This window comes from Rhineura floridana, chromosome 7, assembly GCF_030035675.1.
Source record: "Rhineura floridana isolate rRhiFlo1 chromosome 7, rRhiFlo1.hap2, whole genome shotgun sequence".
Taxonomy (NCBI): Eukaryota; Metazoa; Chordata; class Lepidosauria; order Squamata; family Rhineuridae; genus Rhineura; species Rhineura floridana.
In genome coordinates, this window is record NC_084486.1 from 84,477,551 (window position 1) to 84,493,009 (window position 15,459).

Sequence of the window (15,459 nt, forward strand, 5' to 3'; positions counted from 1 at the left end):
TACATGGATAAACAATTATCTGGATCTTATAGGTGTAATAAAATTCAGAAGCCTACTCCTCTGCCAGCTCCTGCCACATGAAATCACCCTTGACCATTGCATGCATCTTATTTGTTTAATGATACCCCATGTTATTGTATTCCGTCCCTAGCTGCAAACCTTCCTTTTTCAGCAGGCACTCCAGCCTGCCTATTTTTCTTGATGATTCAATATAAAACACTGAGAAGGTGGGGGCAGGAAAGGCTACTTAGATAAAATGAAACTGTATTAGAAGATTCATAATCCAACTGCACTTACTAAAAAGGCAGCAAAAGGAAGAAGAAATAGTGCAACCTTAAGGAAACGCAAAATCAGTTTGTATTGGAGATAAGAATTCCCAGGGCACCTTTGCCTTACATCCTTATAACGTACTCCACTCTGGTGTAACACTGATGACGCTGCATCTGGGGTATCTACAATAGTTAAAGAGTTCTTCCTGTTACCTCATAAATTTAATTTCCTGCCTCCCTAAATTTCCATGAAAACAAAAACAAAGTTTAAAGAATTTAGAAGCTGTCCAGACCAATCAGTCAAGGAGACCAGTGGAGGAGGGCTGGGAAGAGGAGGGAGGCTGAGGAGGAGGGAGGCTGAAGGGGTGATGGCAGATTTGCAGAGATCACCCAGGGCCTAATAAGTCATTTTATATACATATTTAGCATTTGGGCAGCACTCCCAATGGAAAGAAAGGGAGGGGGAATAACTGAATCCTGCAGCATTCAGGCAGTCCATCCCAAGCAGAGGAAGATCAAGGATCCTGTAGGCCAATGGACTAGAGAGGAACAACAGGGCTGGGCCCCTCTCAGGGAGGAAGATTCAGGACTGGAATAACTGTGCTGGGGAAGATGGAAGAGAAAGCCTGTGGCTTAACATTTAAAATGACAGGCATAGTAGCAAAGGGAGCCAGAAAAGCAGATAGCAGCACATTTACAGACCAGCCTGAGAAAACTTAGGCTCCTATTCATCTGTGCAAGATTATGACCATGAGTGGAAGTATGTTCACTCACAAAAAAAGAAAAATAAAGATAGGGAGGGATAGAGAAGAGAAAGACGACTCTGTTAAGATAATGCCCATGTAGAGGACATGACATCACCACCTACACTTTAAGGGTTCTTAAGTACTATCCTTCAAGTACATTGACTAGCTTAAGGAAGCCCTTAGGGGGTAGATCCACACCATATGTTTAAATCACATCCAACAAGCATTTAAAAGCATATGATTTCCCCCTCAGAGAGCTACAACTTCCCGGCACCCTTAACAAATTGAAAATGGCTGAGAGGCAGTGACTGGTCCAAGGTCACCCAGTCAGTTTCATGGCAAATTAAATGTATGTTGTGGATCTGCAATTCTGTCTTCTCTCACTGTTTGGTTGCCCTGTGGCTTGGGTAGAGCTACAGTAACCCTGCATTTTTAAATACCGAAAGTGATGGGGCTCTTGTTCAGCAAGATAATGCACTTCTGCCAGAATCTCTCTTACACAAAAGCCATCTTTGGTGACCCATTTTGCTATTGGCAATGGAGGGGGGGGGCTTGCAGTGATTGGCTGATGCAAGTGATAGGCAAGAGAATAGGGTCTTTGAAGGGCATAACCTACCTCCTGCACTGTCTAGATAGGCACAGCATACTAGTTCTGTCCATGCTGAGGTTTCTGACAGTTTTTTTCTTCCCCTCCCCTCCTTGCGCTTATTTACAATGCTGCAGTATTCACTTAAAGATTTCTCCCCAAAGATGCCTCCTTTTGATATGCTTCCCTCACAAAAATCCATTTATGGTTGGCAAATCTATTGCCCTTCTTCCCATATTAAATGAAGGTGAAATTTTGCTTCCCTTTTATTCGGGGTAATGGGATGTGCTTTGTCCCCTGCAGAACAGATATGTCCACCCATAGTATGTAGGACATGTATGTCAGAGCAGAACTACTGCAGCAAGGCAATATTCCTTCTACAAGGAAAGAGAGGAATACTGAGCTTTCATAAAAGCTTAGGCACACAAAAAATGTTTACATTGCCAGACAGAAATGATAAACTTGAGAGGGGGCAGAATCTCATTCACATACTATTTTACTTTTAAAAGGCAACTTTTTAAAAGTTATGCATTTCTCTTTAAAGCAGGGGTGGGGAATTACTATCAACCCAAGGGCCACACTCCCTTTGAGGGAACCTTCCAGGGGCTTCATGCCAATGGTGGGCAGGGCCAGAGACAAAAGCAGGAAAGGGAATGGATGTAATGGTAGGCTACATTCTAGCCATGCAAAAATCAGGTGCCTCTACACACTCCATCTTCTATCCAGACAAGTAAGAGACATTATCACAGTTCAAGGGACAGGGGTGTAGTTGTCCAGTGTTGCAGGGGGTTGTAGACCCCTTAACTTCTTTGGGAGCAGGGTTCCTATGTCTCCAGCGTCCTAAGAGCCGATCAGCATGCAAGGGGAGTGTTTTAGCCACTGAGAAGAGTCTTCTGGAAGCTATCATTGTCTTCTTATGGCTGAACCTCAAAAGACATACCCTCATCCTGCATTCAAACCTCAGTAGAAATCTAAACAGAGTAACAGAATGAAAGCTCATTTCACTGTATAGTCGTAGGTTGTATAATCTTAGAATGAGATGTGCGGTGTGACTATAATGAAGGAAACCTGCACTTCTGAATTTGCCACTACGCTATTGTCAAGGACACATCTGAGCCAGACAAAAGCATTGAGGAGGGTGTGTGCGCATGCACCCACCCACACAGGCCTGAGGTTCCCCTCCCCTGCTTTAAAGGACCAACTTTAAGAGGAACTACATGTGGTTAAAGAGTGGTATTTTAAATGCTGCCTATGCTATATCATTAAGTCTACTGCATTTGCTATAAAAGTATAGCTGAACACAGCTACACATATAGGACATGGGGCATTTTTTAAGATGTATTCATTTCATACTATAGTCTTTCAGATAATTTTCTTAAGGTTTGAGGAAGGTTTTTTAAAAAAATAGTCCAGTGGCTGCAAATCTGAAAAATTAAAAATGAACTAGTATAAAAGTTGAGTGCTAGAGATTCTCGCAGGCATCTTCCAGGAACAACTTTTAAGGTAACTCAGTGCAATTCTTCAGCAAGCAAAATATGTAGCAAAGATGCAAGTCCCTTAACACTTTGAATGCAAGATGTCAAGAAGGAAATGGCTCAAAGATGAGGAAGCAAATTTTAAGGACAACAGAAGACAAGCCACAAGCCTTTGCAAACTGTGCAGACTCCAGCGTTAGACAAATTTTAACAGTAGCTACATTCCAACTATCCTCTAAACCATGGCCTGGAGAATCATGAACAAACACTGCATAAAAATTGCCCTCTTCCAGTGCTTGAGATGTGAGGCTTAATTCATTACTTCTATGTAAACAAACAAACTATAGTTTGTGTCCACACTAGCAAACTATGGTTTAGTGCTGCTCCAAATCAGGCTCTTCCCAAACATGCAAGTGTATGAATGCAGCCAGCATCTCTTAGGACACAATAGGGTTCCAGAAGTTAGCCTGAAAGATATATGGGACCCAGGACCAGAATCTTACAAAAGCCAGTGGCCCCTACTGGAAGTGGCTGCAGATTTCCCATGCTGGCACAATCCTACACCTGAGGTCAAGGCATTCCAAATCCCTAAAGTTCCAGTGCTGATGGTGAACACTTTTGATTCTGGTGCCTAGAAATTTTAAATATTTTCCCTAGTCCCAGTTAGGGCAGTTAGTAGTTTTAGACAGCAGGAAGTATACAGCTTAAATGGTTCCAATGTACACTCACTTTGCTTGGGCTCCTCTTTCAGCTCCAGCAGCATATACATCTTTTCAGGTAGGAGCCCTATCGCCCAAGAACAATACCTTCCTTTCTGCCACAAAAATACGGCCCTGCATCAGTCCAATCCAGAGGCATAAAACCCACCAAACCTTATTTTGGTAGGCCGAATGTCATTAATCTTTCATTTCATACTTTGGAGGGGGGAGGTGTTGCTCATTTTTTATTAGCATTTCCTAAAGACAATTATTAGCAATTAAGATAATTTTTTGCAACAAGCTAGACTACTGTACCAAACCAAACCTTGCAAGAGTTTAGCTCCTCCGCAAGTTCACAGTTGCTTATACTTTAGGGAACATAAGTAAATAATTAATAAACTGAAACTTAATCCAGACAAGATGGAGGTATTACCCGTGCCAAGTTCTCAAGTCTGGAAAGCAGAGATATAGCCTTTCATGGATAGGACTGCACTTCTCTGGAAATGGCAGGTGTGTAGTCCAGGGGTGATCCTAGATCCAACATTGTCACTTGAGACCCAAGTAGCCTCAGTGGCCAGGAGCACCTATTTTCAGCTATGGTCCTTGCTGGAGAGAAATTACGTTTCCGGGAGTATCTATAAACTGGCTGCAAGTGTTAGAAATATCAAATCCACTTGGTGCCGGTCTGCCAAAATGAGGCTCCAGCAGCTCCTTTTCACCTGGATTTTGTTCCTGACTGGGATGCTCCTGATCAATGGTGTTGATCAGTGGTGACCTGCGCTCTGGTAACCTCCAGAGTGGACTACCGCAATGTGCTGCACGGGGGGCTTCCAGCGCAACTACTGCAAGATAGAACAACTAGGGTGCTGATGGGCATGGCTGGCAGATCTCACATTAAATTGATTTTAAGTGAGTTGCAATGGTTGACTGTTCACTTTTGGGCCAATTCTAGGTCTTGACTTTGCCATTTTAAGTCTTAAATTACATGGGTCCCAAAATACTGTCTCTTCCCATATAGACCAGCCTGGGAGTTAAGATCAGCAGGGGAGGCTTTGCTAGCAATTCTATTTCAGAGGTTTGTAGGGTGTGACATGCCAAAAGGCTTCCCTGTGATGGCACCAAGGCTCAAAAACTTCCTCATTTTAGATGTCAGCTGCCACTAACTCTGTATATGTGTAGGAGGCATGCTAAGGCACACCTTTTTACCTAAGCCTTTGGGGAGTTCCAATCTATTGTTTATCCTTCTGTTTAGTATTTTTGTATTGTTTATGAATTTAGTTATTCTGTTCTGGCATTTTTTTAATTATTATGAACGTTGACACTTTAACTCAGCTCCTACTGGAAGAGCAGGATATAAATCATAAAATAAATCAATCAATATGTAACCCACCCTAGGACCTTTTGGTGAAGGGCATGTAATAAATATATGTAATAGCAGGGTAGGGAACCGTTCACAAGAAATAGTCATAAACAACAGATATCCTGGCATTAGTAAGGTCCATAATGCACATAGTTGGGTAAATATCCTTTTCTTCAATTTAACCCACAAATGATGGCATTGAACGTTCAAAGTTAGCAGTGGAATGGAGATCTCCATTGGCATTTTCAGCAACTGGCCAAATAGGTTGCAAACCTTTCCTTAGCAGTGCTATGAAAAGTTAGCTTCCCATTACCACCAAGAGTCCAGAAGACTGATCTTCCCAGAAGGTCTAACTAAAAACAAAACTGTACAGCATTTATGTCCTTTTTAAAAGAGTCCTATACCTCTACTTAGAAAGTTTCTACTCTCTAAGATAAACAAGTGTGAAGATAAAAGCAAAGATGAAATCCAAATGTATTCTATCGCAACATTTTGAGAGGATGAAGGGGAGAGGCTGTTGAAACCAGCTACAATGTTCACATATGGGTGCAAGGTATTTCTATGCATCATGTTCATGTCAACAGTATGCAAAATTATTGCACAACTAAAAAAAAGCTTTGGCTTGTCACCAGTTTCTATTGTGGCCCTTGGGGCAAATTGTCCATACCAGAATGTACAGAAGAGGCCTTCCCCGACACAAAGACAACACAGTTTCTCATAAAACACAGGAAGAATTTGACATATGGAAATGAGACCTGTGTATTAAAAACAAACAAAACTCATAGCTCTGCTTAAGAGCAGACAATCTGTAAAACGGTGCACACTCAAAGTATATGCGTGCTTGCTTTTCACCTTAAATTTCCATTATTTAGCATAGAAACAAGTACCAAATGATTGCCTTTCACTATCAGCTCTGCTTCTTCCTAGCAGGACAACCCTCTGTAGTTTTACCACAATTCTTATACTAACCAGCCTTTTTTATTCTGGTCATCACCATCTCTTGATACACAGAAGCAACCAATAAAAGGGAAAATAACCCTAGGGAACTAGAAGATGTTTCACATTCAATACAACACTCTTGCTTGCACCAGCTACACACCATGGTTTGCTGCAGTAAAGTGTGGAAGATGCAGGTCTCCAGACATGAGGAAACACAACCGGTTTCCATACATATGTGCAGTGTGTTTACCACAACCATGCAAATGTGACATCAAGCAGCCCCTAATCAAAACATAATACATTTCTGTTGAGTTTCTCAATCTTAGGAATATAGGAAGCTGACAAATACAGAGTCAGACCACTGGTCTGCCTAGATCATTACTATCTACACTGGAGGAGGGCAAATATTTTCAGTTGCTTTGCATCATGGGCAACCTTGGGGGAGGGGGGTGTCGCATGCCAATGATGGATGGGGCCAGGGGCATAGTAGATGGAGCAACAGATGTGACTCCTACCTTTGGATAGTAGACTACATCCCAGCCAAACTCAAAATTTTCTACACACCCCTCTCCCTCCAGGTAAGCAAGATACATCTCCACAGTTCAAGAACACATTCCAGCCAGGTAAACGTACTTAAGGAGAGTATGCAGCAGGGCTGGTAAGGAGTAGGAAGTCTTAAGGGTGAGAAAAATAGGCCTAGAAGGACACATTCAGCCTCTGGGCCAAGGTTCCCATCCTGGTCTACACTGACTGGTAGCAGCTCTTCAGGGTTTTAGACAGGAACATTCTGAACCCTCCCTGGAGATGCTAGGGATTGAACATGGAACATTCTGCATGCAAAACAGATGCCCTACCACTGAGCTATGACTCTTACCTAAATCTCTGGAGCAGGACAGTCTAAATTTAATATTAAAAAATCTATTAAGGCACTCTATGTGCAAGCATCTTGATACAGCAAGTCCTCATCCGGTTGGCCGCTGTGAGCACAGAGTGCTCACCTAGACAGGCCTTCCGCCTAATCCAGCAGGTTCTCCTTATGTTCTAATCGTTTTTTTAAAAAACACTTGCTCACAACTCAGCAGCCTATATAAGCTTTCTAATATACCTGGCAGCAACCCAGGCATTTGCATTTAATCGCTCTTCCCACCCCCATCTAAGTGTCTCACATATTCTTTTCCTACCACTTCGTTATCCGAAATCCTGATACTTAGCCAAAATTAAGTCATTAAAATGGTCCTCCAGTGTTGGTAGAAACAATACAAGAAAAAGTATCCTAAACTTTACCACTCCCAAATTCCATTGTTTTAAGGCTGAACATTAGATTTTAATATTTTCTACTCCCTTCTGTGCAAGTCTGGATCTAAGTCTTCTCCTAATAGCAGGGCTGGGGAACCTGTTGTTAACGCTCCCAACTCTCATCCGCCCTAGCCAACATGGCTACTGGTCAGAGATTATGGCAGTTGCCCACCAGATGTTGCTGGACTACTTAAAGTTTGTTCACAGTTTGGGGGAAATTTACACCAGTATGCCTCACTTTTTAACATCTCCCACAGTCTGCTGAGTTCCTATACGTGCTTTCTTCTCATGGAACTAGAAGGTTCTTTTTTAAAAGCATAGTAGTAGATTCATTAACATGCACTATGAAAGCTGTGCAGGGTACCATCATAAGAATATCCAAAAGAGAATGAGGCTTCCAGGGGGGTTGCTGAATAAGTACATATAAGATCATCATTTTTATTTAAAAAGAGAGAGAAGGCTCTTTTGCAGGACAGTACAACAATGGCCATGAGGAGGGACATTTCAGTATGTTAGCCAAAGGTGACCACAAGAGACACAGCTGAAAGGTTGATGCTTCTTTAATGAAGTACTAACCTTCAAGCAAGGAAATTAGGCAGTACTTGGAGACAGGAAGAGGTGCACACAGCATCAGATGACAGCTATTATTAATTTTTTGTATCACCTACAACATGCATGGCATTTTACAACATAATATAAGCAAAAGAGGCTAGTCTCTGCTCCACTTCATTTACAGCTGAAATTTCAACAGTGGAGGAAAACAAACAGAGGTGAAGGGGAGGTACTCTCAAAGAGCCATGTGTGAAAGCAAAGGCAGTCACATGGGCTTCATTCAGAAGCATATTATGTGAAAGACAACTGGTATGGACATACCTCTAAGCTAACATGCAGAGGGGGACACTAGTGTGATTAGTAGCTCAGCTCTTGCAGAGCTTAAACAGAGATAGTATTCAGATATTATTGCATAGAAAGCCTCTGTTAAAGAAATCTTAGAACTTCAATGAGAAATGACACATGTAAGCTTAGTAGTGGCAGGTAAGATTAAAAAGAGCTATGGGAGACAAACTAGCCTTAATATTTTAAGAAGCTTACCACCCAAAAGGTGGTAGGTTTGGCAAAGCCAAGAAAAGCACACACACTATAATGTACAATAGCTTCTTTGCCAACAGAAAAGAGAAAAGAACCCAGAGCCGCCCATCCCATCCCAAGGACACATTGTTCAGCTGTTGAAGCTGCTCCAGGCCATCTCTGCTTATTTAGGCAAATCCCCACTAGAGGTTCTGGAAGGATTTTTGAGCAACTCACACAGAATGTGGCCTGACTATTAGCAGCAGGGAGAGGCTAAAATGGGGGCAGGATGCCTGTAGGTTCCATACTAAAAACCTTCAGCAAAATAAAGCACAAGGTAAAACTTCTGGCAAAAAGGTGGGTGTGGACACAACTAAAAATTCCTAAAAATTGACTCATTAAGAACAAGCTTGCTCTAAACTGAATTGCCACTGGGATTTGCCAATCTCAATTCACCAGTCACGTCATCACCAAGCCGCTCCCAGATCTGGGAAAAAAGGCATCTTTTCTGCTTAACCCAGCATTCCTCCACTCTTCTCCCTCATGGGGGCCTATTAATAGAAAGCAAGGAGGGGGATGGGATAAACCAACCCTTTTAGCTTCTCAACAGCCTAGCCAGATCTTCCTTCTTCCTGTGTGGGCGTGGTGGAGCCACTGGCACCTCCGCTGAGGTCTTTTGGCTTCCCCCAAAAAACCCAGAAGGGGGAAAAATAGCCTTCCTCTTCCAAGCTCACAAGCTCTTCTTTCTATCCTGAAAACCCCCACCTCATCCACAAGGACTTGGCTGTCCAATTGGAAATTAATGAGATAGCAATTTTATTTACAGTTCCTCTCTTTCCACCCACCTACCCCCTTTAATGGCTGAATGGTGACTCATTTTGGCAGCATTAGAATACACAGGAAGTTGTCCCTGTTTTACAGGCACTACTGTTCATTTGTTGTTAAATATTTATCCTACACAATGATGCCTGAAAAGAATCTGAGGGCCTGTTTGCACTGCTTGCTCTGAGATTTCAAGGCAGTTGGATCAGATCAGAAAGAAGAGGCAGGAGCCTAAGCAGAAAAAAAAGTGGTGGGAGGGAAGGCCGAGGCAGCCAGAATTGGGAGAAGAGCTGTATTACGACACCTGTACGCTGTTTGACTTATGCCACACATTCAAGCTCACACACCCTTGAACTCCATATTAATCCAGAGTAAATACCACTTCTGGTTCCAAGCTCTCCAGCACCAAAGCGGATTAGAACCTCATTTTACCGTAGACAACCCATGGGAGTTTATGGGTGAAATATATTGTTTTAACATTCAGTAGCCACCTTTTTCTATTTTTAATCAGGTTGCTAAGCCCATATTAAGTGATCCTGAGAATGTATACCCAGTCAGCCTTCATGGATTCTTACTGAGAGCTTGTCTCAACCCCCAAAGCATGCATGTGCACCACCAATACCAACAATGCATCTTCGGTTTCAAATAAATATCTAAAAACCACAGATTTGAATGACTTGGGGAGTGGATAAAGGTCTCCCCTGCCCTTCCCCAAAACTCTCCTCCGACGTTCGGGTAAAATGTTACCCTGAAGCTGCTGGGCATTAGGCAGTGATACCAAGGAAGTTCCCTTTCCCCAATACTAAAAAATGGCTTGTCACTGGGATAACCTTCCCATCTGGACAGTTAAGAAGAGGTGGCCTCGCACCTGCCTCTGGAGCATGAAGCCAAGGAAATCAGGAGAGACTGACAGTTCATGTGGAATTTCCACCACCACCACCCCCGCTTTCGTAGCAGCTTGGCCCAGAAAGATGGGGAAGGGAGAGAGGAAAATGGTGATTTGACATTGACAAGCCTTACAACAGGAGAGCTGCATTGTAATCAAGGCCTGGCTCCCAACCCCTGGGAGAAAAAGCTGCCCGAAACCAGATTTCAGAGCACTCAGCCTTCGAGTTCATTGGATTTCCTCTCCGCCCCATTCTTGTGAGAGAAATACAGGGGTTGGGCCTATCAGAAAGGTTCCCAGGGCAGGCCAGAGCGCAAAGGGAGCTTTATTTTCTTTTTAAGCAATAGGTTTAGGGGTGGGGAGGAGAGAATTGCCAAGAATCATTTGCAGCTCTTGCTGACCACTGAGAATAGTATCTACAGGAGGAATCTTTTTTTACCTGCTAATAGGCCTGCACTTATCTCAAACCATATACAAGTTACCTGCAGCTTAGGAGACTTCCTCCTATTCTCCCAGTTGTTTACAGAGCAGTTAGAAGATTTAAAGGTCCTATTGTTTGCACAGGGTGACAAACAATCTCAGAGACCACCACCGCACACCCCATCCCCCCACTTCACACACTGTTTGAATAGTCACATTCACATTGAAAGGAAAGCGCCTCTCTCTCTCTCTCACACACACACACACACACTCACACACACATGGATGCAGGCTTTATCTCCTCCCTTCCCCCATCACATCCTGTTCAGCAAGGGTCCATTTCCCTAGATGCATTTCTAATGAGGCCTGAAAAGATCATGTCAGCTTTTGTCATTTTCACCACATCTTAAGATGTCAGCACAGCACTGGGATAGGTGGAGCAAGACTGCACAGAGCAACCTACAAAAAACCTTACTGACACTGATGGGAAGATATATTCTATAGGCTTGCAAAAATAAAGAAAAATTAAAAGGTCACCTTTGGGCAGAATGGTTCATTATTGTAAAAGACAGCATGAGAGCAGACAGGCAACCTCTCTCATTAAGGATAAAACTGTTCTTGGCAGAATGAGAACTTAAAAAGCAGAGCTGCTGGGCCAATACTGATCCACTAGATGTGCAATCAAGAAAATCGGGGAGGGGGGAGGAGACACCTTTTCTCTGCACCACCAGTTATTATTTACCTTGTCTCAATGGCCCCTTCTTTGGGCTCTGATCAGGCCTGGCAGATCTGATGTCATGGGGGGGTTGTCTTCTAGAAACTGGAGACTGTGGGCAGAGAATTTGCTTTTCCAGATTCTCTTGTACAGCACCACATACACGCTGCTAGTACTTTCCAGAAAAAAAGCAATACAGAGGCAATGTTCCACACTTACCCTAATCTCATTGCGCCGGATCTCCACATCACACACTGAATGTCCTTGGTGTGCCCCACTGTAATAGCAACAGAATTGGCAGACAGCAACCTGCTCAGCCTCGCAGTGGTACAATCGGTAGGCATTGTGCTGGGGGCAACTCCAGGCCCTGACGTCATCCGCCTCCACCAGGAGGTGCCCACGTGCTGTGGAGGGCTGCTGCAGGTGCGTCTGAACATGGGACTGGCAGCATGGAGCTTCACACCTCAGACAGATCTTCTGTGCAGGCAAAGGTGGCCCACGGCGGCAGAATACACAGTGTAATACTGAGGGAGTCTTTTCCAGATTGAGAGAGTTGAATTTCTCCACAATGTTGGTCAGCTTTAAGTTCTTCTCAAGGTTGGGCTTCTGGTTGTAGGCCTGGTTACATTCAGGACAACGCACCAGCCCTGTCTCTTTGGCCCATGCCTCTCCTATGCACCCTCTACAGAAATTGTGCTTACAAGGAAGCTGCACAGGTTCCACAAAGACATGCAAGCAAATAGGGCATATAAGTTCTTCTTCAAAACAGTTCTTCCAGTTTTCAGCCATGTCTCCACACCAACAGATTTTTTATTTTTAAGAATCTCTCTTTAAAATGTCAGTTTTTGGTCTAACGCAGGTGATGATGAGTTTCCACTTTTGCAATAGAAAGGCCACTAAGTTGCTAATGAACCAAAACAATTAATAAAATTAAAATTAAGAATTATCTCCTAAAATTCAAATAAAATAACTCCCAGAAAACCCAGCAGCAAAATCCAATAGATGCAATTAAATTAACAAATCAAAGCTGCAAAGCAAAGATACTTGTAAGGTTTCAAAGCAATCTTAACTCTTACATAAAGCTTTAACTTTTGATAATAAAATGCAAAAACAAAACTTACCGAGAACTGAAACAAATCCATACAAGATCCAGAAGGAAGGAGTCCAAATGCCATATAAAACTTCTACATTAAATACAGCCAAATTATCACTTTTTGCCCAATGTTTGATATTTTGAAAGAGCTTTTATCCCTCCTGACCAAACTCAAGAGACTCCTTTTTCAAATTCGTTTTCTTCCCATCAAAGAGTTCAGAATTCAAGTCTTTAAGTCACAACAAGTTGAGAGCGATTCAATCCAAATACAAGATTAAACACAAAAGTAAAAAAAGACAATCTAACTTCTAATGCATCTGAACGGTGAAAAAAAAAATCTTCATTGGCTTCGGGACAGTGCAATCTCAGTAGGAAGACGGGTCAGTCATTCAGATGAAATTCCAGCCCAGAGCCAAAGGGACCCTCCCATCCTTTGCTCCTTTCAGAAATAGGAATGAAGAGAAGGGGGGGAGAGGACAACACAGGAGGGTGGAAACCACCGAAGACAAATTCAACCAAGAGAAACAACCTGCTCACAATACCCCATGGGGTTTTGTCTTCTCAAATCTGCCTCTGTTTTTATTTTAGCAAGACTGAAACTGAAACATACTCCCCACTTCAAAATCCTTGGTCTTTTGGAGAATGATGGGTTGCTCTCGCTAGAAGGAAAACAAGTATGCCTTGATCAAACTGAATAGGAATTTCTCAACTGCTAATGAAGAGCCTAGCCCCTGCCTCTTCCCCTTTGCTTCTCTGTTTTCCTTCTGACATGAAAGCTATTTCTCCTTTTGGAACCAGCCTGCAAAAAGGAAGGGGGAGAGGGGAGAGGGGGGGGAGAGGAGAGACACGCACAAGCTTAAAGGGAACTGCTGAAACGTACAATTCCAAGAGGACAGTCAGTCCTCAGCCATTTTGAGCTGATTTTTTTAATTTTTTTTTTTAAGAAAGTAGAAACAATTCTGTTAGAAGGGGGGTTAGAGACTGGTGGATGGCACCACCCTGTAAAGTGTGCGCCTGCTGTGGGGGGGGAGAGAAAAGAGGGAGGGAAGGGGAGGGCTTTAAACTGAGTTTATACAGCCGCAGCTGCTGTGCCTTTTAGCTTTTATCATCAGATCAAAAAAACCCTACATGCTCCTCACAACCACCTCCAGCCATCTTGGGTCCCCCCCATCTTTTTTTAAAAGAATCTATTTTAAAAACTATCACACACATACACACACCTCTGTCTTCCGCACCTCTCTCTCTCAAGCTCCCTCAGTCACAAATAACAAGAATAAACTAATAGACCAGCGGATCAGACGATCTCTTTCACCTTTCCCACAGGCAAGAGAAACAGAATAAACCCACGATTTCAACCCAAGAGAAAGACACTACGAAAATTAAAAGGGGGGGTGTAGAGGAGAGGTATCTTAACGCCGCGCTACCGCACTGAACGAAGGCAGAGAATAATATACCAGTTCCGGATCACGTAAACTGGAAAAATAGGTTCATTTATCGATTATTAAGATCCGGCACACACACACACAAAAACTATATAGATTTTTTTAAAAAAACCTTTCCCATCCAAGACGCAGGAGTGGAGGAAGCTAAGAGCTCTGTCTTGTTAGGAGAGATCCCCCCCTCCACTGCGCACATAAAAACGAATTAAAAACCCTATAACCCCCTCCCCCAAGGTTTGCAATATTATGCGAGACCGAGCCGGGGAGTGGGGAAAGAAAGAGAGCGGATGGCACAATAAAAATTAAATGAAGTCTTTTGCGTAGATCGACGGGGTGGCAATCAAGGTGAAGGGGATCTGCCTATGGGAATAGGTAGCGATGCTGCTGCTGCTGCCGCCGCCGCCGCCTCTTCCTCGCCTCCTCTTCTCCCAAGGGTGGTGAAAGCGCATTAGGGTTGGTGTGAAAAGGGGGGGAATAAGAGGGTATGAAGGAACTCAAGGGCGGAAGGATGACTAAAGATCAAGGGCGCATCGCAGGATTTCCCCTTCTTCCCCCCCCCCGGCTTGGCTTAAAGGAACAGCGGCTCAATCCGATCCCGGCTTCGCGTCTACCGAACGGCAGCGCCCCTTTAACCGATCAATAGCCAACCGATCGATCGATCGATCAATCAATCGATTCAGATAAATCACAAAATGTGGAGTCCTCAAGGACAAAAAAGGGGGGGAAAGAGGAGGAGAAATTGGAGTCCAATCCGGAGGCAGCCGCTGTCTCACTTCTGGGCCTCCCCTTGATTCGGTCCCCTCCCTCCACCGGGTCGGCGCCCAGCCTAGCCCAGCCGCAACCACCACCAGCCCTTCGCGTCCCGGCTCAATCGACTCTCGGTGGCTACTGCCGAGCTGCTGCTCAACCCCTTCTCCAGGGCCTCACGTGACCCGCCACAATTTGATACATTAAACACAACGCGTCCGGCCTCTCTTAAAGGGGCAACGGCCTCCTTGTCGAAGAGGAAGCTGGGAGGGTGCCCTAGCAGGCCGCTAGCCTGCTGTCAGCGGTCTTACTTACTTGGGAGTGGGGAGCTGCAGACAGCGGCTTCGCTCTGCCGGAGGGGAGCCAGCCATTGCTCAGCTTACACACACACTCCGCTCTGTATGCTTCATGTCAGGGTATGAGTCACAGTGGGTTACACTACACACCCCACAACGGGTGGGGGAAACGTGGTCAGGTGTACCTATGTAATAGGCATGATACCGGTTTTCTCACTGTATATATACACATACACATACACACTGCCGGCATACCATACTGTATACCTACCAGCTGCTGTGTCGAGGGTGACCATTGCTTGATGCACCAGAGGAATAAGATCTTAAACCTTTAACAGGTGTATCATGGGGAGCATAGGAAGCCACCTTATATCGAATCAGGCCATTCGGCTGTCTAGCTCAGTACTGGGACTGGCAGCAGTTCCCCAAGTTGTCAGGCAGGGGACTTTCCTGCACTTTCATGGAGATGGCAGAGGTTGGACCTGGGACTTTTTGCATGCAAAGCATATATACACTACCATTGAATTACAATGTGTTCCCTAAATTCAAAAAGGAAATACTGGCAGGCGCAGCAGGATTGGGGGGAGGATCTACCTGTACAAAC

The 15,459-nt window shown here is 44.0% G+C and overlaps 1 protein-coding gene across 1 annotated transcript in view; it reads right to left on the reverse strand.

Moving 5' to 3' along the window:
- Positions 1-14,759, reverse strand: part of TRIM8 (tripartite motif containing 8) — an 82,214-nt gene extending 67,455 nt beyond the window's left edge. Inside the window, exons 1-2 of the mRNA XM_061636153.1 lie at positions 12,402-14,759; positions 11,500-12,184 (exon numbers count right to left, since the gene is read on the reverse strand). Of these exons, the coding sequence (XP_061492137.1) occupies positions 11,500-12,069 (570 nt within the window). The 5' untranslated portion in view covers positions 12,070-12,184; positions 12,402-14,759. The remainder of the gene's footprint in view (positions 1-11,499; positions 12,185-12,401) is intronic.
- Between the last annotated feature and the right edge of the window lie 700 nt (positions 14,760-15,459).